Source organism: Pezoporus flaviventris, unplaced genomic scaffold, assembly GCF_033815535.1.
Source record: "Pezoporus flaviventris isolate CSIRO_AGI_PZ_B2104156 unplaced genomic scaffold, CSIRO_AGI_Pfla_v1 ptg000007l, whole genome shotgun sequence".
Taxonomy (NCBI): Eukaryota; Metazoa; Chordata; class Aves; order Psittaciformes; family Psittacidae; genus Pezoporus; species Pezoporus flaviventris.
The window spans coordinates 66574361-66597024 of NW_026892555.1; the positions used below are offsets into that span (position 1 = coordinate 66574361).

The 22664-nt window shown below is 40.8% G+C and overlaps 1 protein-coding gene across 3 annotated transcripts in view; it reads left to right on the top strand.

Moving 5' to 3' along the window:
• Window positions 1-1297: 1297 nt before the first annotated feature.
• PTPN3 (protein tyrosine phosphatase non-receptor type 3) overlaps window positions 1298-22664 on the top strand; it is a 152820-nt gene continuing 131453 nt past the window's right edge. For 2 of the 3 annotated variants that reach the window (XM_061449070.1, XM_061449071.1), the window contains exon 1: window positions 1298-1452. In XM_061449070.1, coding sequence (XP_061305054.1) covers window positions 1404-1452 — 49 coding nt within the window. In that variant the 5' untranslated portion in view covers window positions 1298-1403. The remainder of the gene's footprint in view (window positions 1453-22664) is intronic. The other variant, XM_061449072.1, reaches the window with a different exon arrangement.

Here is a 22664-nt window from a genome sequence, read left to right on the forward strand (position 1 = left end):
TGAGGAACCTCTGGTGGACTTAATGTTTCCAGGAGGGTGTGATGTTCCTAGAAGTGAGAATTGATTTAGATTTTTCTCTCAGCATTCCAGTGTGAAAACAGAAATTGAACTTTTGCCAAATTCTGCAGGATTATTTTTTGTGTGTGTGTTATTATTACAATAAGGTCATGTTCTTCTTAAAACACAACATTTTACATGCATGGAATCTCAGATGTTTGCTCCTCATTGTCTGCCCCATCCCAGTATTTTACAAGTGTGCAATAATGATAGCTTCCTCTTTCATGCTGCATTTGGTACACAGGTTTCAAAGCATTTTCCAAAGAAAGGGAACTATAATTATCCATACGTTAGAGATGGAGAAATAGAAATACTGAGAGGTAAAGCAATTTGCCCAAGGTGACAGGGAAAATTAGAGGCAGAGTCAGGCTTAAATCCTGCGTCTCTTGCTTTTTGTTTTCTTGATAATCACAGCCTTGCCTGCACTTGACAGTGGTATCAAAAGCTTGCAAGAGCAACAGCAGTAGTAAGCTGCTATGGGGTTCTATGAGATGCCCCCCAGTGTGAAATTGATACAGGTCTTAAGGAATGCCCACCTGAAATCCCTCTTGGTCATGGGGGTAACAGATAAATAGAAACTGAGCTGCGAGGGACTTCCAGGGCAGTGCTAGGGGATCCTCACTGAGTCCTGGATGGGTAGATGGAGGTTGCTGAAAGGCAGAGCAATTACCACATTTGCTGCATGGAGGAATCATCTCTGCAAGCACTGAGGCACCATTAACCTTGCATTTCTGGGGGTGTATCTCTCAGAAATCAGGTTCATACAATTTGTTCAAATCAGTAGCAATCAGAGTTGCTGTTCACAGAAGCAGAAGCCTCTGTAGATGAGACGTAGAGTTGTTTTGTCACGCAAGAAATTGTGCCTTGGGAAGACACAGTGGCAGCCCTTGCCACCTTGGTACACAGCTGAAAGATTCTTGCTCTCCCACAGTGCAGGAATGTCTGAATTATACCGCTAGCTGTGGTTTATTTGGCTTGCAAGATTGATTTTAAATTATTTCCTGTATATTCGCAAACCCAACAAGTAGTTTCCCTTTAAAGTGCACCAGCTGTGACATTCGTTAGGTTCTGTAATTTCAAATGAGGCGCTAAGAGACTACTCCTTTCAACTTTTTTTTAATGAGGGTGGGTACCTGTTGCAATGAATCAATTAAAGCTCTTCTGACACACAAGATGTGTGTTGCCAGACCTGTTTCACAGGTTTCTCAGGAGGGAGGATAACATGTGACAACACACAGAAGCAGAGTACTGGAGAAGATCAGAAGCCTGCATGAGTGAGCTTAGTCTTCCAAAATATATCCTTAAAGCTGTTCAAAAGACCACTGACCTCTCCAACAGACAGCACCATGGTGGAGCAAGAGATGCTGCTGTCATGTGCTTATCCTCAAGAAAAGTGTAAGTGACCAAATATGATTTTGTATAAAAAATGAAAACAGAACACTGGGAAGGAAATTAAAGAAATGATCTAGTATAATTGAAAAGACAGAGGGAGTAGAGGGGAAATGCTAAAATAAGGAAATAAGGAAGTTATTAACTTTATATTGTAGGCATGCAATTGAAATATGATTAGTGTACTTACAAGTGAAAGAAAGGATGCTTGTATGAAGAAGTCTGATATAAAAGCATCTTGTAGAAACTTGCTTTAATCTTTGACTTTCCACTTGTATTTGAAAAGCACTGTGGCGTGGGGTTGCTTGTGTGGTGGAGAATGTGAACAATGGCCTTTGATTTAGTAACTTGAGTGGCAGACTGGTAGACTGGAGTGCTGTGAAAGCATTTTCTGGGAAGACAAAATATGATTAAAAGCAATGCCTTTTTTTGTTGCTGTTGACAATGTAAAGCGCCTTTTTTCCTAAGGCATCAGCAAGCTTTCTAATATTTTTCCCAAATGCCAGCTGAGAGTTACAGTACAGTACCAATGTTCCCAAACCCATCCCTCTTTCTCCAAAGGAAGCTGTCACAGAACTTCTTAGCTAACCAGAAATTTTATTTGTATTACTAGAAATTTCAGGCAAGAAAAAAAAAAACTACAACAAAACAAAACCTGTACATGGTGGCTTTTAAAATTATTAGGAATGTTTTAAAAGACTTCTGAAAACACCAAGTCAGATTTCCAGTATGGCAAGGATGGGTATGACAGAAAGGTAGAAATGCCGCTGTCTATAATGAAATCAGGTAACTAAGTCTGGACTGGACTTGTCTGACAAAATAATTAGGCAAAGGTAGAAACGGAACTAGTATGTCCTGAAGCTACTTCAGTACACTGCCAGAAAAAAAGTTCTGTGCAAAAAAGAAAGCTTCTCACTTTAAACTCAAGAAACTTTGCTTTTTGAATGGCCTGGCTCATTTTGGCAGAAGCAGGAGGGTATTATTTAAAATTTACTTCAGATAGAAAGACTGTATTTGTTCTGAATGTAAAAATGTGACTTTGCATGGGGCTTTGTGTTGGTTATCAAGCGGGGAATAGGACAGGGATGTCAGCAAAGACGCAGTTTACCCGTGGACAGATGTTTCCTACTATGTCTTGTTTTCTACTCCCTACAAAGTCCCATGTGCAAAAGGTGACAGTTAAAAATCTTCTTTGCATACAGTGTCCTGCTGAGTTGACTTACAAACCAGCCTGCTTGTAACCAAGTGATAGTAAGAATTTAAAGGAAATCTGGAGTTATAATATCTGTGCTATGAAAAAAAAAAACGGTGATGCTTTCCTTTCTGCTGCCTCATGTCTTACTAAAGGGCTTTAGAAAGCAGGATGTCAGTAACTGATTTTTAGCTTTGCTGTAACCTAAGCAATATAAATGAGCATTTTTCTCTTTCATGGACTAATTTCCTTTTTGTTTTGTTTTTTTTTTTCTTGTTTACTTTAATGCTAAAAAAAAAACAAAAAGCAAAAACCAACAAAAAAACAAGTCATACTGGGTTAAAATCATCCACTTGCCTTTTATGGAAGACATAAAAGGTAACTGGAGTTCTTAAACTGCTCAGGTTTGCAAACGAAATACAACTTCATAGAGTTATTGATTTTGCATGTGTGTAAGAGAGAAAGGGAGATTTCTCAATCTCAGTTTGACCCCAGATTTTGCAGAAATGAGCCATGCACTGTAGAGGCTGAAAAATTTGCACAGGGAAATCAAGTGAAGCCCAGAGGAAATAAACCCATAGGAGGAAGGAATACATGCAATACCTCAGGATAGACAGTCAGGACCCCCTAATTACATCTTCTGATGGCATGAATCAGAAGCGACATCCCCCAAAGCCAATCAAGGTAACCCCATGGACTGAACAAATGACAATGTGGAGGATCAGCCTTGTATTTACAGTATTAAACACTTGCCAAGAACAAGTAACGCATGTAACTGATGCGTTAAAAAGAAAAATTGAGCACTGAATAGGTCCATTCTAGGTGTAAAGGGTCAAATTGTGCCCCAGCAGGCAATGCATTTCAGCTCAAAACTAAGTGCTTTCTTGGGCTGGTCCAAAAGGTCAACCTGCTGCACATTTTAGCTTATAAATAAAAACCTAAGTCTTTTAATAAATCTTTTCTGCGAAGCAAAATTAGCATGGTACATCTTTTGTGAGTCTGCAGCTACTTGTTTGGGGCTGTTTGCTTTGTATCTGTTGCTACGTGAAGTCAGCGAGTATCTCAAAACTTGAACTTATAGGCTAGCTGTCCATGGCAATGAATTTCCACGTGTCTTCTGTTTAATGTCATTTCCCTAAATATCTTTCAAGGTAAAAAAAGGCATTTATGTTGGGGGATTTGTTTTTTCCCCTCCAAGACACACCAGGATGGTTACAGCATTGAAAAAATTAGCCCATAGTTAGTCATGGGACATGTTTTCCTTAGGTCCATGATGGTCCAATATTTTAGTGCCAAGGTATTCACTCCACAAGCGACTACTTTTTGCTTATGAATATTAGGTGGGATTTTCTGTAGTCTGTCACTCTGTTTCCCCAGGCAGTTGGGGCAAACTGCAGATTAGTAATTTCTGATGTCAGGTATCCCTCCAGGAGGCTTGTCTCATGAGAGATTTGACAAGACCAGGAAAGTAAAATGTCCTGAAACAGCAGCATAGAGGTTAAGATTCCACCATCTCTTGCTGCTGTTGCATTTTGGAGCTGTTTTTTCTGTCTCAAAAACTATAATTATCAAAACAACGTTGTGGGAGGTGTACATAGAGCATACAAGCACAGCTATGTAACTAGGCTCAGTACACCTTCTTCCTCATCAATCTTTCTGAAGCCATTTGAAAAGACACTCTTGGCAGAGATGGTTTTCAAAGGAAAATATACAAAATTAGCCATTACAATGGATTTTACTCCTCTTAGAGAGCCAAATCTATGTAATAAATGCAATTTCTTCTGGAATAGTGGTAAATGGACTTCTGAACTATGTGGCATAGTCCTAGATATTCCTAAATAGCTGCTTGCAAATGCAAATTTCAAAGGAAAATAATAGAAGCTAGCTTTTTGCACTTATCCTTTTGTTATTTTTTATTTTAATAATGGTTTCACAATTTTTCATGTATTTTGAATATAACCTGTTAGTCTGCTCCTCTTGGCAGTATTTCTATATTCCCAGAGCCCAGATATGTATTTTTTATATAAGCTTAGAAGAGCATATAACAAAAGTACATTAGTCTCAACCAGTAAGGTTTTATTTGTTTGCTTGTGTTTTTTATGATTATGTTTTCCCAGCCATGAAATGTCAAGCATACACTTTCAGGATGGCTTAATTAGATTTCAGATTTGAGAAAACATTCTAAAATTAATATAATCCATTCTCACTGCTTAAGAGCAGCACTGTGGTATTTTGTGAGCACCGATGGGAAAATGTGGTAGGTCTCTATTCTCTCTGTGTCTTGAGAAGACAAAAATGTGGTGACTGTCTAGGAGGAGTCTTTAAAAAGTCCTTCTCTGGAACAATTTCCCAGCCATTTGCTCGTCCTCAGCCTCATTTCTCTATTTTCAAATATAAAATCTTTTGTTTGAGTATATCAATGCATTTTTTCAGACTTTGACCATTTAAACAAATGATCACCCTCAAAGCAGGACTGATTCCCTACTAACAACCTCACTTATTTTTCGAATCACCTACCAAATTTGCCAGTAAAGACATCAGATTGTTTGTTTGTTTAGATTGTGGATTGACATATTAAAACATGTCAGGATAAGAACTGGTCCCAGGTGGACTACAAGAAGAACAGCCCCAGCTATGTCCTTGTGGACAGCTACCTTGTAAAAATCTACCAGAGGATCAGTTCTTAATCAATCTAACGCATACCCTATAAGTTCCAGTAAGTGCACATATTAAATCAAAATGTCATGTGGTGTTAAATTGCGTGCCTCGGAGAAATCAAAATATACTGTCCCAGTACAGCTCCTGTTCATGAACAGAGCTGTCATGCTGTCAAAACAAAAGACTTATTTAAGAAAGGCTGTTTTCCAGGGAACTGTGCTGCCTAACTGTCAGCTTTCTTGGTTCTGATTTTTTGATATCTTGCCAAATTAACACATCAGTGTATGTCAAGCCAATCTGTAGCTGTAGTCAACTAATAGAAAATGATCTCTATATCATTCCTTACATTCTGAAGATCATATATGTCCAAAAGAAGGAAAACCAAAATGAAAACAAGGCAAAAGTAATCCATGTAAGTCTTCATATGCTCCTCATCTCAGTACCACATTGCAGGATATTTTCATGTGAATTTCTCTGTGTTGACTTATCTTTGGAAGAAGGGCTTATGCAACGCAAGGGTGGAGTCCAGGTAGAAATATAAAATAGACATTCGTACCAGTCAAATGATACCGAGAAATGTATTTGGGGAAACAGCTTAAGTTATGCTCACTCTGGGCCATTATAGTTCTCTTTAAAAAAAGCTCTTAAAAGTGGGTATAACCAGTGCTGTCTACTTGTTTTGCACATAGATGATCTTAGCTGTCCCATAAATGTGCCAGGCTCAGCTGGAAAAGGAGCTGGAGCAAACACCCAAGTTCTGCAGGCTCCTCTGGGGCCTGGCAGCTGCATAAAGGTTGCTCATGAACCCGGAGGATGCAGAGACTTTGCCCACATGGCATCCTTATTTTGCTGTTTCTGCTGCTGTGGTAACGTGGGTGGGAAGGCTACCAGCAGCTGGAGGCACTCAGCTCCTCATGCAGGATGATGGGCTCTGAGGGACAGTAGGCAGCTGGCCGAGGCTGGCTTTGCAAGGAAGGGAAATGATGTCGAGGAAGAAAACAGAGAAATGGACTTTGGAATACGGTTGCAGTACTGCTCAGCATACACTTTGCACCTCAAAGGTGCTCACACATACGGTCCACTGAGCTCCTGGGTCTGGAAAGATTTCTGAGTCTTTAGAGAGTTTTTCTTTATCATGTCTGCGAGGTTTCTGCTGCGCTGATTTCCAGGGGATAGAGACTCTACTGCATTGGCCATACAAAGTTCTTGGTAGGGGTGGGTCTCCTTACTCGCATTTATCCTCCCCGTTTTATAGCATGGCCTTGCCTCTAAATGAAAAGAAAACCCAACCCAATTCTGCTATTATATTTTTGGCCCAGTTATGCCATCCATCACCATGGAGTCAAAGTTGTAATGGGATAACTGACAGCAAAACTTTGCATGGTGTTTCCTTCCAGACTGATGGTTTATCTTGGAGCACTGCAATCTGCAGGGGGCTCTACCCCTTGTTCACAGGAAAAGGAGCTAGGTGTCAAATCCATACAAGATTTTCTGACCTGGGACTTGACCCAAATGAGGCATTTAAGACCAAAATCCCAAAAAAGCTGGTGGTGATTAAGTTCAGGGACTTACTTGCTCTTAGGTTTACCAGAAGCTTGAGCCATACTTCTGTGCATGTCCTGAGTTGTCTCAGTCTTGGTGGAGTTGAGTGAACAATTGAAGGCTTGCTTTGTACCTATCCCTAACTAAGCATACTGTGGGGACAGTCAGTCCTGTGAGTGTCCTCAGAGGACGCTCAGCTTTCAGGGATCTGTTTCTTACTTTATCATGTACAGTGGCTGTTGCAGTCTGCAACTGAAATGCAAAATTCCTCTCCTCTGCCCAAGCACTGCACAGTAGCCTGATTATTTACTTAGAGGACTTGGAAGTTTTCATTCCCTATTCAAATAGGGAATATTCAAATATATTTGGACACAAACATATGTAGTTTCAAACCTATTATGTCTCTTGAGAGAAAGGCTGGCCAGCAGAAGTGAGGATAATCTGGCACTGGGCAGTGTCACCAGCCTGGTTGTGGTTACAACACTCACTCCAAGCAAAGCTGGACAGGAATGAGTTTTAGTTCCCCTGTTGGGTCCCTTTTTCTTGCAGTTCACATATAACCACCACTGGTTAACACAAAGAAAATCAAAGGTAGACAAGGGCCAGAAACATGGTTGCCCTCATGCCAGGTGAGTGTCCTGAGCATGAGGGAACATGACTCGGTTGCTTAATATGCTGTTTCTCTTTATGGACTAATGAATCTTGAATTGTTTTCTGCACAGTTGCAGCTGGAGGATGAGAAGCATATCCCTCCAGCCCACTCACACTGACCTACTTTAGAGATGCTAATTTCATAATCTCAGGGGAATGGGGGAGTTGCAGCCCCCCTCCCACACACTCTGCAGCCAAAGCAGGAACCAAGCTTAGGACATCTGCTTCCCAGGTTACAGCTTTAGCAGATGGACATTAAATCAGTGTGTGGCAATCCTGGCAAAGGAGGAACATTAAAAAGCATTAAGGGCTGTTGAATTCTCTGAAAGGAAACAAGAAAAAAAAAGGAACACCCCCCCCCCCAATATTTTGGAATATATTTATAATATATTTTTGGAATATAGGATCATGATTGAATGCAAGTATCTCCTTGCAGGTCTGCCAGGTGGGTTTTAAGGTTCCTTTCCCACTCAGTCAGCTTTATTGGGTAGGTCTAAGCAGGTACATGCAAAGCTGCTTGGGGTTGTTATTGCAAGCACCTAACACTCTCTTTGTGCACTTTATAGATCTATTGCTCAGGATTCAGGCTCTGCTCAAAGGCCTGAGATCTTAAATATGGGGTATTACACCAACTTATGCTGAGTCACCTAAGCCCTTTATTGAATCTGGCCCCAGTGCATTTTTCAGGCTTATTTGCAGAGCAGCAGGTATTATTACCAGCAGTAACTGGGTTAATAACAGGGCCTCCAAGAGAGAAAGCAATTTGTAACACCTGTGATGCTTTGACTGAAACATGTTCATTATCCATGTTCCCAGTTATGTAATAAGCAGAACAATAAAATAGGGAATAAAAAAAAAAAGGAATTCTCTTTGCAGAAATCTCTGCGGTGCCTCCTGCCTGTATATGGCCACTGTATCCTGTTTGCTTAGTACTTACACAGTTACAGTTGCCTGGAGCGTCCTCAGCAGAATGCTCCTTGTGTATCTAGGCATGGATTAAAAAAAATAAATACAGCAAATGCCAAAAAATAATAATAAAAAACCCCTAGACATTTATCTTCACTGTGGACAGACAGTTGTTATTGCACACTTGAAGCCTGGCAGATGTGGTTTGCTGGCGAGCGGGTGAGAAAAAAGCAGTATCTTAATTCATGTTGGGAGGAGGCTTTACTTCTTCAGCTAGAGAGAATAAGGTCTGAAAACATTCAAAGTTTTTCTTAGCAGCTCCATACACAACATATGGACCTTCCTGAGCTTTTGACCATTCCCACTGTGGGACTCTGCCAAATGCAAGTTAAACAAAAGTTACCCTTACAAAAATATTTAGGAAGCCCTGTTTTAGAAGTGAGTGCACATGTTGGCTGTGACTCAGAGCACACCCACACACTGGGTAGACAGATTAGCATCTAAACCACTAGGCAAGTTCCAATTCTTGCTCAGAAGGTCAAAAAAGCCTGGGAAATGGCCATTGCTCCCTTTCTCCTCAGCACAATCATTTTTTTTTCCAGATTACAAAGTCATTTTGGATGGCACAGCAGCAGTGAAGTCAACTGATTTATTGTCATAAACAATTGTGTTCCAAGTTGAGAACCAATTCTGTCATTTCTGGACAAAAGAATAAAGAGGAGATAAAAAAAATCGAAACCCAATGCACCAAAACCCAAACCTTTTCCTTTGAATTTGTTTCTTTTAACGTTTGTTTCTGTTCCACAGAAACCACTGGGATCTGTAAAATGCTTACTAGGGAGGCACATATTAGACAGAAGAGAGATAAAAGCCCAAAACCTCCTTGATAATACGTTTGTTTTGTGCAGAACCAGAGAAGGTCAAATCTGATGCTGTTTGCTCTTTTTATTTTTATTTGGTGTTTTATTATCAGAACAGAACAGCTCAAAAGACCAAGACTGCCATATGCATTTCACTTGGCTTCCACATACAGTAGGTGACCTGTTTCCAAGCCACCCAGGAATAAAGACCCTGCAGCTCCTCTGGTGTTGCCAGGAAGGTAACAGATACCCACCCCCTCTGCTCTCCTTCCCACACTAAGATGACACAGGGATACAGTTTGGTGTAGAGCTAATAGCACCAGGAGCCTTTATTAGGCTAAAAATTAAGTCATCTTGAAGTCTGAGGTACCTCCTATCCAGAAAGAAAGAAAAAAAAAATTATCAACCAAAAACTTGGTACTAATGCATGTTTTATGGATTGTTACTAGAAAGGGTTTAATATAGCGCTGGAAGTCTGTGAGTTGTCCTGAAAACCTAGGTTCAGTCTTTTCTAGAAATCTCAGACATTTATGCAATGTAACCCAAGAATATTTGTGAGATCAAAACAAGTGAATAAAGCTCAGCTTCTAGAGGTGACAAAAGTATATAAACAAGACAGAGGCAGAAATGAAGTCAGGATAAAAAACAATTTCAAGATTTCTAACAATGGTATCAAATCAAAATCTCATTGCAAAAGGAAGCTGGCTAATTAGGCGATATATGACATTAAGTATTTTAAGTTAGCTGCAAGGGGTTTTGTCTGTGCTTTGTTCAGTACTTTTACTGCCATGGTCCAGATAATGAGGGAGGCAGATAACATACAGTGAGCATGGAGATTGACAGCAGGGTCTGAGCAGAAGAAACACTTTTTCATTTTTCTTTTTAATGATAATGGAGGAAAAGGGTCAGAAAATCACAATGATGTGAATTTCAGTAATACAGAAACAGCCTAGAGCTATAGTCACTGCTGCAGACTTGCTGTGGAGGAAATATAACAGATCTACAAGATTCAGGGCTATTATTAATATTGGAGCTGCACAGGCAAAGCAGAGCTTAGTTAAATCTTTATGAATACCTAATCCCTTGCAAAACCATGGGTGGAAATACTAACTCACCTTGCTGGCTTGCGGTTTGGATTTCTCTTCCCCATTCTGGCTTTTCATTGAATTGCCTGTTGATCTCTGTGCTTCAGAGACAAATGGACTTAAAATCCCCCTGGAGAATCCTCTGCCAATATTAAAACCAGCAGGAATGAGAGAGAGAAAAAGTAAATGGCAAGGACGAGATGGTTTTTCTACCTTTATTCCTCCCAGTGGTGCTGTGTCAGAGGCAGTCCAAGACTTAGACTGCAGATCTCTCTTTATTCACATTTAAGAGAAACATCTACAGAAGTGTCTAGAAACAGTTCTTGGTAAAACCTGCTTTTCTTCTGCGTTTGCAGAGCCATTTCAACAAGCTAGATCTTGTTCCTTTTTCCAGAGTAACCATCCCATATTCAACAAGGAGGGTGCTCCTGCCAAAAAGTTTTTCTTATGAGGATTATGCTTTTGCAAGATGAAATGTCAAAGAATCTGTACGATTAATCTTTTGAACTTTTCCTGTTAATAAATACAGAATTCTTTCTGACTTCAGAAATGGTTTACATTAACCATTTTCCTTTAACATTGAGTGTAACTTTTAAAGTTTATGAGAATTATTTTGGAGATTTTTCCTATTTGGATTTTGCCTTTTAATTAAAAAAAGACCAAACAAAAAACCCCACCAAAACATCAACACCTTTCATTAAGAATCTTTTTTATTTTTATTCAATTTTATCTATTAAACAAATAAGGTCAGGTCCTTTCCTCCTATCAATCCTGAGAGATGGGGCTACGCAATCTTCCTGCAAGTAGTTAACGCTCAGAGAAAGCAATATAGGGCAATTGTTTTATGCTTCATTAAAGAGAAATTACCTAGGAAACAAAAAAATGCATTTCTGTAGGAGTTGCTGTGCTATCCATGGGGATCATCTTTGGTAGCAGTGACATTCCTCAGGGGGGCAGGGTGACATCTGCTGTGGTCATGACCCAGGAAGGGATGGCAGTGCCATTGTCCCTGTTTTGTAACCACCTCAGATGACAGGAAACTATTGGCCATTAAGACTGTTTTAATAGCTAGTAGTCACAGCTTCTATGACTTGAAAAGCCTATGGAAACTGTGGTTCTGCTCTACCTTTTCATATTTTGCCTGTGGCATTTTTTCATATGCTGTGGGAGGGCTCAGGCAAGCTGTCTTCCTTCCTTCCACACCTTAGTATCATAGTTCGTTTGCTGTTTTTTTCCCCTGCTTCCTTGTTAGCTCTTATCCTTTGCAATATCAGCTTGCCCTCACAGTCAATCAGAGAGGGCCCTGCTCTAAGCCATGGGAGAAGACCTAGCATGGGGGCTGGTGGCCAGCTGTCTAGACACCTCCCCTTCTCCTAGAAAGGCTGGAATGAAGGGATGGATGGGATCTAGAGGGGTGGCTTCCATGAGAAGCTGCTGGAAGCTTCCCCTGTGTCTGACAGAGCCAATGCCAGCCAGCTCCAAGATAGACCCATCACTGGGCAAGGCCGTGCCCATCAGCAATGGTGGTAGCACCTCTGGGGTAACATAGTCAAGAAAGAGAAAAGTTACTGCGCAAAGGGAACTGCAGCCAGAGAAGAGTAAGGATACGTGAGAGAGGCAGCTCTGCAGACACTAAGGTCAGTGGAGAAGGAGGGGAGGAGGTACTCCCGGCACAGAGAACAGATTCCCCTGCAGCCCATGATGCAGACCATGATGGGGCAGGCTGTGTCCTTGCAGACCATGGAGGTCGGTGGTGGAGCAGATATCCAACTGCAGCCCATGGAGGACCCCACACTGGAGCAGGAGAAAGCCCAAAGGAGGAGAAGTTTGTGGAACACTGTCTTTTCTGGGAAGGACCCCATGCTGGAGCAGGGGAAGAGTGTGAGAAGGAAGGAGTGGCAGAGACAAATCCCATTCCCCATACTTCTGTGCTGTTCAGGGTGAGGAGGTAGAGAAAAATTGAGAGTGACTCTCCATCAGAAAACCCACTGTTTATCAGTCAGCTTCTAGTATTCATAGCTAAAGTGCCTTGGCCAACACAGAAGAAAGGTGAGCAGGTTTCTCCCCAAGCATCTTCTCAAGTGAGCAGCTTCCTCTTCTTTTGCAGCTCAAGCTCGCCTGCCCCACAAGTCAGCCCATGGAAAGGTGTTCCTTGCAAAGTGAGGAAACCAAAAGTTTCCTTGCAAAAGTGAGGCTACCAAATCTATCCCCTTGGCCAGACCTGACCTGACAGAAAACTTGTGGAGAGGTGTAAGTTGCTATGTCACAGGCATGTCAGAGTGGAAGAAAGCAAAGGCTCTTGATGGCAGAGTAGAGTGGACAGCTGTTTCCAGAGTCCAGATTAAATGAATATCACTGTAATTTGATTTGCTGCTCTTTGTTTTTCTCTGCAGTAGCAACTACCAGACAGAAATACCCTCCGCTCTTGCTGGGAACATATAATATACGTGTGTAGCGTGAAATGTTATTTTTCAGCTCTACAAAAAGCAAGAAATAGCCAAGTAGCCAAAGCAAAAAAATAGCCAGAATGAAAAAGTGGTTTACCAATCTGAAGTGTACTCTTATTATCACTAGAGCATGCCATTTTCTTAAGTGTATTTGATTCCATTAAGCTGGACCTGATGACACATTTAATGCTGTGTTTTTTTGAACAATAACTTTTATTGCTGTTCTGGTATTACTGCTTGAATTTTTAAGGAAGCCAATGAACCTTTATTCATGAGATTAATTTCTCTGAAGTATTTTGTCAATTCTAGGAAATGAACAAAAAGTTATTATATAAAAGAAATACAATGTGTATCTGAGAGCTGAAGAAGAGCATATTAGCAATAATCAAGTTTATGCTTATTATCTTCACAGCCCCACTGGTATGCATGGTGCTTTGTGGGCAAATATAATGACGAGCCTGTTCTTTTTTTCCACTAGGCAACAATCTACTGGGTGACTCATTCTGTCAGCTTGATTTTATAGGCTCAGATAACCTAATATTGAAAACCTGGAAAGATGCACCAGACTAGTTACTGTGATGAGTAAGCAAACAGCACACACCACATGTTGTCAGCAAAAAGGCAGGGCTGTGTTTTAATCTCAGGTACATGGTTTGGTATTTTTATACCATATATTTCTAAAGGTAGCCACCGTGCATTTTACTAGATTAAATCTTGCTTAACTAGGGAGGAAAATGGATCTGCAAAGCATTGTTTGAATCAAATATGTCCCTATATCCACTGAGAACATCAGCACTGTAACCAAGTTCTTGCAAATTCTCCCCATAGCCATAACCCTTTCCTAAACTGGGAGTAGGTGTTTGCAAAACATGAGTGTTGATTCCTAAGAGTGATAAGGAAGTGAAAGACAGCTAAAAACTGACAGTAGAGTGCATCTACTTGACAAGTTCTGTGAGCTTGAAAGAAAGACAGCTACCAAACTGGACTTGATACACCAGCTTCTTCAGAAAGATGCTTGCATCTTTTCCCACTTCTCTGCACAGAAAATATCTGCTGTGCTGTGTCAGATAAAATGAGTTAAACAGAAATCTGATTCATGAAACTGGAATCTTGAGAGGATGAGCTTTCTGGCAAAAGGGACTCCTCTCCTCCCTGGTCGGATTAGTACAGACGATCCTTCTGGGAAGGAATACTTAATAAATAACATAATAAATAACATACTATGGCTTATAGAGATGCATAGGTGTAGTGGATGTTACCATGGCGCCCTGGGCACAGAGGCAGTGCAGCCTGCATGTGTTAAGTGAAACAGGGCAGATCCTAGCCCAGCATTTCACATGACTCTGTGTACACGGAAAAATTGCCTTTGTAAGGACATGGCAAATTCCTTCCTTGCTTTTTGTGCCACTGGATGTGTCTACTGTCTCCAAGTGGGGTGTAGTGATTTTCCTGAGTCTGAGCCACAAGACATCTGCTGGAGAACTAAAGGGAGGAGAATTTCTGCACGTAATTGGTGGTGACGGAGGAAAACAGCTTCTCCAGGGCTGTGGGCTCTTTGCCATGCGAAGGGGCCAAGCCAGGCAGGCAGCTGAGTCCCAGCCCAGCTCAGCAATACCACCTTCAAAACATCATGTGCTGGCTTCCTTCCTTGTATCTCCAGGGTTTCACCCCCACACGACTGCAAACCTGCTGTCAGCCATGGGCTCTACCATCTGACAGTGGAGAAGCTCAGGGAAACCCCTCATGTAGCACTCCATATGCAGGCTGTCCAGCTCACAGGCTGGGCTTCCCTTCTGAGCCTCTGCAAAGACAGGGCCAGGATGCTGGCTCAGTGCTGGCTTTAGAAAAGTTCTGATAATGTCTGGTATCTCTGGAAACAGTCCTGGGGAATTTCTTCATCATATTCAACAAAACACCTGTAGGCCATGAGTCATAGCATCACGGAATGGTTTGGATGGAAAGGAACCTTTAAAGATCGTCTAGTTCCAATGCTCTACTGTAGTCAGGGACACCTTCTACTAGACCAGGTTGCTCAAAGCCCCATTAACCTGGTCCTGAGCACTTGCAGGAATGGGGCGTCCACAGCTTCTCTGGGCAACCTGTTACAGTGTCTCACCACCCTCACAGTGAAGAATTTCTTCCTAATACCTAATCTAAATCTATGGATATGTGACATAGTAAAGAATCACAGGTATTTTGTGTGATCCATTGTCAACCAGTGAGCATAAAATGCACCAAGTTGCATAGTTTTTTTGAAGTTATAAGCTTAGCTAAAAGAGCTAATTTTTTGAAAACAAATGACATGGAGCTGTTTGTACAGTGGTTACAATTCAGAAATGGATTAGCGGCTTTTAAAAGAAAATCCACTGTGACTGAAAAATAGAAAATAATAGGAAAGAACAGATAAAGCAAACAGAAAGGAAAGGCAAAAGATGCTACTTTCATTTTCTGGTAGGGTGCCAATTTGCAATTGCTAGATATTAGCAAGGTGAAAGGTGTGAATTACAATGACAAAAAAGTCATTAAGCCAAATTTCAACAAATATCTTCAAACTCTGCCTTGTTTCTGATGTAATATAATCTCATTTTAGATCTATGTTTATGTTTAAAGAGTGAATTAACCCACTTGGTAATTGCAGGCTAGTTTATCCTGCTTTTGCTTACTGCAGGAGAACAGTGTCACAGGGCAGTTGCCACAGAACACTTGGTACACCCTAGTTGTTTATGTTGCTTTGTGCAGGCAATCACACTGTCACTTGGCTCTTTACTGCCCCTAAAATCATAATCACAGAAGGGTTATGGTTGGAAGGGGCCAACCCCCCTGCCATGGGCAGGGACAGCTTTCACTAGACCAGATTGCTCCAAGCCCTGTCCAAACTGGCCTTAAACACTGTCAGGGATGGGGCAGCCACAGCTTCTCTGGACAACCTGTTCCAGTGTCTCACCACCCTCACAGTAAAGAACTTCTTCCTAATACTAACTAAATCTCTCCCCTTTCCCCTTGCCCTTTCACTACTTGTTTTTTAAAAAAACCTTCTCCAGCTTCCTTGTCAGCCCCCTTTATGTACCAGAAGGCTGTTCTAATGTCTGTATCACAATAACTAGCAAACTTGGGCAGCAAAACTGCACAAGAACCACTTATGGAGCAGAGTTTTGTTTTGAAGAGAAATTAGTAGGGTGAAACAAAAGGCTGCTCAAAAAAAAAAAAAGACTTGTTTTCTGTATCAATGATTTTAAGAACTGTTTTTTAAATTTATTTTCTTCTAAAATGTCTTTTGGCTTACCACCATGTTTTCCTCAGGCTTGTGGTCCAACCTGTGCTTTCTTTAATCACTCCTCTCAACTTGTGATCTTTACTGATCCTCTGCCTTGGGCTGCATGATCACCTAGTGCAACCCCCACTCCTAGTGGGATGCCGGTATTGCCATACCCTCTCCATCCAGTTCACAGAAAAGCTCAGCTGCATTTGAAGGTTTATTTCTGTGGAAGACAGTATTAGTGATTTAATAATAACCTGCCAACAGCTTTTTCAAAACATTACTGATTCTTCTCCTCATATTCGCATTGAATTATAGCAAAGAATGAAACGGGTCCACTTCCCTACCTCTGAATATTTGCTTGAAAACACACATATCTCGTTTCAATCGAGATCTCTCTTACTGGCTGGAAGCAACCTGCTGTGTGATGGGCAGGGTTTTTCTTCAGTTCCAGGACCTCCCTTATTGTACTAGAAATTTCTCTGTAATACTCACAGATCACCTCAGTCTCTGTAGATTTCTAGATACAGAATGAAGCAATAGTTGGGATCATCCTTATTTTTTTTCCTTTAATTTTTATTTTTATTTTTTCACTGTGTTGAGTGTGGGAAGACAACATCCTTTTAGACCATTCCCAGCTGAAGGCAATTTCTCTATATTTGGCTTCCCTATTATTTCTTCAGAGCCTTCTCCTTGCCTCTATTTTGCTGTTTTCTTGTTTCTTTAAAACTTTTGCTTTAACCCTACGCATTCACCCAGGAGACCATCATGCAGACAGCCTGAACTCCCCAACAATGGTAACAAGCTGTTCTGTCAGTGGTGGGACTGTAATGAGACACTGGTACAGATTCTCCCGCATTTAATAAGAGATATATTTGTTTTTCTGTCCTTAATGGTGTATTAATAGCATTTATTTTCCAACCTTACCAGCCTGCTTTCCTGAGATTGTAAGGATTGCAGAACTTTCTGATTGAAACTATGCTGAAAGCCTTTTGGGGGTGTAGGAAGAGAGGAGGAGGACAGGCAAGCAGAGAAGCAGACTAAGAACATGGTAATCCTTATTTCCTTAGGACACCAGACCAAAACATATCATAGATAACTTTCTCCTCCTCCACAGTATTCCAAAATAAAAATAGAGTGAATCTGAATAAAATGCCAAAATTTGAGTTTGTTGAAGGGAAAAATTTCAGTGAGTCCAAAACCAGTGATTTGGAACTGACTTTTGGAGAACTTGGGAACATTGCAGCCTTCTATTCTTAAGTAAAATAAAATTTAACGGAGGACCCTCTCCAAACCCATGCAGCCTTGTATGGGAAAAAAACAAACAAACAAAAAAAAAACCCCAAAACCCCAAACCAAACCAAAACCCACTTACTACTTTTTTCCTCTTCTAATCCCTATTAAGTACATAAAGGAATCAGATTCATGCATCAAGTATGTCAGCTCAGAAGATAAGCATTTTCAGTTGTTGTAACAAAGCACTATTTGCTCCTACAACTTCCCAACATCTGAACAAATGCAGGTCTAGCAGTTGTTTTTTTCTTTTCACATCATCTCAAACCTCTTGACTAATTTCTTATCCACTGGCCAACATTCAAGAAAGCACTTAGATGAAAGCAGGGAAATTCAAAATCTTTAGATTATTTAAGTAAAAGGATCAAGTCCCTTTTTTTATGATTATAATGCAAAGACTGTAGCTGTTCCTGTTCATCCATGTTTCCAATGCAAAACTGTTCTGGGTGTTGCTCTTTCTAATCAACACCATAATTCTGCTGTTAAGAACAGAAAGCTCCACAACTTTCCCAAGCTGGCGATGCTACCACTGTTTGGGGGTTTTGTTTTTTTGCTTTTTTCTTCTTTCCAATTTGGACTTCAGTTGAAGCTGATTAAAATGAAAATTTCTGTGTTTACTAGAATACAAACAGTCTGAAAAAGGACAAATATTTCACTGTAAAGGGAAAAAAAAAACCCAGTGTTTCAAGATCTTTCACAGTAGAAGAAAAAAATGTTCTGAAACCAACAAAAGACTTATTGTTTATGAATGAAATTGAGCTTGAAAAGTCCACTTTCCACTGCTTCCATATGGCTTTTAATATCCAGTGACAGGAGGCACTAGCTGTGAGACAGAAGTCTCAGTGAAGCTAATACCCCAGAGTTACCAGACCCTTGTTTCTGTGGCAGGAACCTGATTTTTGGGTATTTTTTATTCCATGTAGCAAGGCCATGGAGGAATCTGACTGAAAACCCCACGAGTATTACAAGCACTACAAGCTGTGGGATCACCATAGCCCCTCAGGTGTCTTCTGCTCAGGATATCTTGTTTCTTTGGCAGCTTTTGGTGTTTTGTTTTTTTAGCAGTTACACTTTGGAGAAACATTTTAGTTCTCAGAGACTGAATGTGCCAGCAGAAAAATTTGTTGGAAAAAACCCCAATCACCCTGATTTTTGCTGCCTTTATCAGACAAAACCAATGCTGAGATAGAGGATTTTTAGGAACAAACAGGGTGTAAATGTGGTGGACATGGAAGAGGTAGAGGGCTCATTACTTAGATATCTGAAGGTTGCACTGTAATGGGTGATGTCCTACAGGGTGCTATGACTACATCTTGTGTATTATACAGGTTTAGCCACATTTTTGTGAGCTATTATTAATGCTGACTTGCAGCATACGCCTTTGGAAGCAGTACAGTCAATGCATACCTGCTTACAGTGGGAAACTCAAAAGCCTCAAATTTCCTCTTGGCTGGCTCCTTCCTCCTACGCCCAACTCAGTCAGTGCCATTCAAAAACAGCAGTTGACATCAAGTTATTTTCTATTGTTGGAAAAACACTCATGGGGAAACCCACATCCCCTGTTGTAAAGGCATCAGAAGGTTGTGAAACAGGTAAATTTGGAGATGGCTTCTTTTTAAGATTGTTTGCAAATGTGTCATCTCCATTTTTTTCCCCTCATCTACTATTATTTTTGCAGCTGTAGCAGGAATGGGCACCTTAGCCACTTTCTAATCAAATTAACCAGGCCTCCTCCCACTCATTGGAAGTCTGGTTGGATTTTCCAGCTTGGATTTATACCCTATGGACATGAGTTAGAGGCTTTTTATCCGCTCCCATGGCTTTAGTTGTCTTGTTGCTGAAGTAGAAGTACTGCAGTAGTTATCAGGGTTGCTTTTGCACAGCTGCACAAAGTTGGATTAGCTACTGTACAAAAAAAAAAAAAAAAGAGGTATTTAACTCAGCCAGTATGATCAGGCTTATTATTAACTGCAAAAATCAGACTTAAAATGGGAACCATAGAACAGGATAGCAGAGTTACCAAGGAAAATGCCTGCTGGATTCAGACTGGGCTCATTTTAGTATAAGGAGGAGCCACGTGGAGTTTGAAATACCCATAGAACAGGCAGGTATCAAACTGCAGTTCTCTTCTGCGCAGAAACCCTGATGGCTCAGGCACTCTGCTAGGATTTATCAGTACAGCTCCAGTTATCTCAGCAATGCTTTGCTACTTCACAATAATTAAAATATTTTTGGTTAAGGTATGTTTCATCTCACAGTCTTAATTTTGCAGATAGGAAAGATTATTTTTAAAGCAGTGCTTATATCCCAGAGTCTAACTTCTGCTTTATGGCTATAAGTAAGAAAAATCAGACTTTTTATTTTATATGCTTGTGTTCTAACAGCTGCATTGTATCTCTTTTTGTACTAAAATTATGCTAATTTCCAGCTTCATTAATTAATTGGTACCATGAGTGTTGTATTTGTAAATGATGAGTTTTCTAATGATCCCTTTAGAAATGGTCCTACTTAAACCACCAGGTATGTAAATCCAGCTTCCTGTTTGAGATGGATTCACAAGAATCCCTTTTCAATTAAAAATTACTTTTAGAGTTTTTATTTATTCATAATTTTATAATACATCTGAAATTCATTAGGATATGAGACTTCATTTATTAGAATATCCCTGAGCAGGAGCAATAATAGTAAGGTACACTTCAGTAAAGACAAATGTAATCCTTACAGTAATCGACCTACTGTCTACAGCAAAGAACTTCATTAGCCAATATTAATTTAAGGCAGAAATCTGCAAAAGTAAAAAAATCCCCAAAACCTAACCTCAAAGTGAAGGTTACTAAGTTTCTTTTGCCCTTTCCTCCCTAGTGGCTTTGCCATTCTGAGGTTGTCTTTCCACATATCACACAAGAAGAAACCATGTGAATCATTATGGGCTTCAAGAAACCATGTGAATCATCATGGGCTTCAAGAAAGTTGTCATGGGCTATGGTAGCTGTATGTCTAATCACGGCTGTTGTTTTAACTTTGGGAAGATTTGGGATATTCCAGTCACCACTGAACCAGTCTTGGAGTCATTGTGCAAAAAAAAAAAAAAATACATCTCCTTTTAAAAATATATCTCTTTTTTTATAACTCTTTTATTTCAAAATATATTTCTTTTTAAAAAGAAAAAATAGCTGTTTTCTTAAGGCTACCCTACTAATTCACATCAGTTCATCCTGAGGATCAAGTCCTATAGACAAGGTGAAAGGTGAGGTGTGTTCTGCACCCTCCCTTCCCTGCCTTCCTGGAGAAATGCTGGAGGCTTCAGTGCTGTAATTTCCTTGAGTGCACTTCATGCATCCTGCCCCACTCACTCCCTCCAGCACTAGGGCCCAAGCTGGTGCAGGGCAGGAGGAGGAAGCTACAGGCTTCCTTGATACCTAGCCCTGCAAAAGTTCATACTTTTAGCAATGTCCTTTCATTTCCAGAAGGATAGGATCTGGTACACGGCTAAATCCTGCTGCTTGCACCATCATTTTGCATTTTTCAGTTGTCTTAGGGATGAAGCAGTCACAGAGTTACACTATCTCTGTGCAGCACCTAAATCATCATTGTCCTCGAAACCCAGTCCTCAAATTCACGTATTGTTTTCTGATTAACAGTGGGTTTAGATCTTGAGAAGACCTGCACAAGCCTGAAGAGAATGTGTCCCTAATGAGAGAACTGGGCTTGTTCAGCCTGGAAAAGAGAAGACTCAGGGGAGACCTTATAACAGTCTTCCAGCATCTAAAAGAGGCCTACAAGAAATCTGGAGAGGGACTTTTTACAAGGGTACGGAGTGACAGGACAAGAAGGAATGGCTTGAAACTGACAGAGGGGAGATTTAGGTTAGGTATTAGGAAGAAATTCTTTATTATGAGGGCAGTGAGACACTGGAATAGGTTGCCCAGAAAAAGCTGTGGCTGCCCCATAGCTGGAAGTGTTCAAGGCCAGGCTGGACAGGGCCTTGAGCAGCCTGGTCTAGTGGGAGGCGTTGGAACTAGATGATATTTAAAGGTCCCTTCCAACCCAAACCGTTCTATGATTCTATGACTGGGCAAGTCCATGACAACCCATAGCTTCCAGTCACCATCAGGAGTTTCCACAAGCCTGCATGTGAAGTAGCAGCCCAGCATTCAGTGATGCTTTACCTTACTGGGTGTGAGTATTGCCAATGAACAACCTGCAGATTAGCCAAAAAGCTAAGCATTTCTACAGTGACGACCCTTTTCCAGAATGGTATTTCAGGTACTTAAAGCTACTAAGTGCCTCCAGAAAGGTGGTTTTGTTCATTTTTCTGATCATAATGTAGAAATCCAGCTGAGTAACTGCATACTGTAAATATTTCTTTACAAATGCTTTTATACTGTTACAAATATCGGCAGATTAATGAAAGTTGTGTATGGGAAAATAGAATTATAAATGAAATCTTGCCATGATTAACTTTGGAGCTCCAGATTGTATATCCATAGGTTTGGGTTTTAGTATCTCAAGGGGCTGGGTACTCGGTGTATTGTGATTGAATGCTGAAGACATTTAGCAGCATGAAGAACTGGAAAAAGCTGAAGCCCTTGAAACAAAGTTGTGCCCAACTCACATCAGGCCATATATTGTGGTGAGGAGATAGCAAACCCTGTCTTTTGATCCCCAAAACAAAAGCAGACAGCATTACAGCCTTATGAGTCTGGAGAACCCAGGTGCATGATGCTCTTGTGGATTTCCCTTTCACCTGAGCACAAAATCATTCCAGTTCAGGAAAACTGTAAGGGAAAAAAAACTGTAAGGAAGATCCCATGTTGTGATGGCATCTTCCTTCAATCAGGCAATCTCTAAGAGGCCATGACATTTACAGTCTTGCTCATTTTTGAACTTCAACAGCCTCTGCTATTGGAGCTCCCTGTGACTCACACAGTTCATTTATCCCAAGAGGCATTATAGATTTGATACTTACTTCAGTTCTGTTTTGGATAGTGTTGCTATTAGACTTTCAGTTTTATAAACAGCTGTATGCAGATGATGAGATATCCAGGCTTATTGTTGTTCTACATGTGTGTAGGGCAGTTCACTGCCCAGTCACCTGTCACAAGCCCAGCAGGGAGGCAGGGATCATCAACAGCAGCACTTAACACCAGTTTTCAACAGGGCTGCTGCCAGCAAGGGTCCCTGTCTGTTACTGTTTGATAGGGATGACAGGGGCAGAGGAAGGTTGCTTGGTTTTATCTCTGGAGATCGTTGCTGCTCAGATGCCGGCACCCCATCACAGTGCTAGGTTATCTGAAGCACGGCTTTCTAGACGACACCTCACAGCTT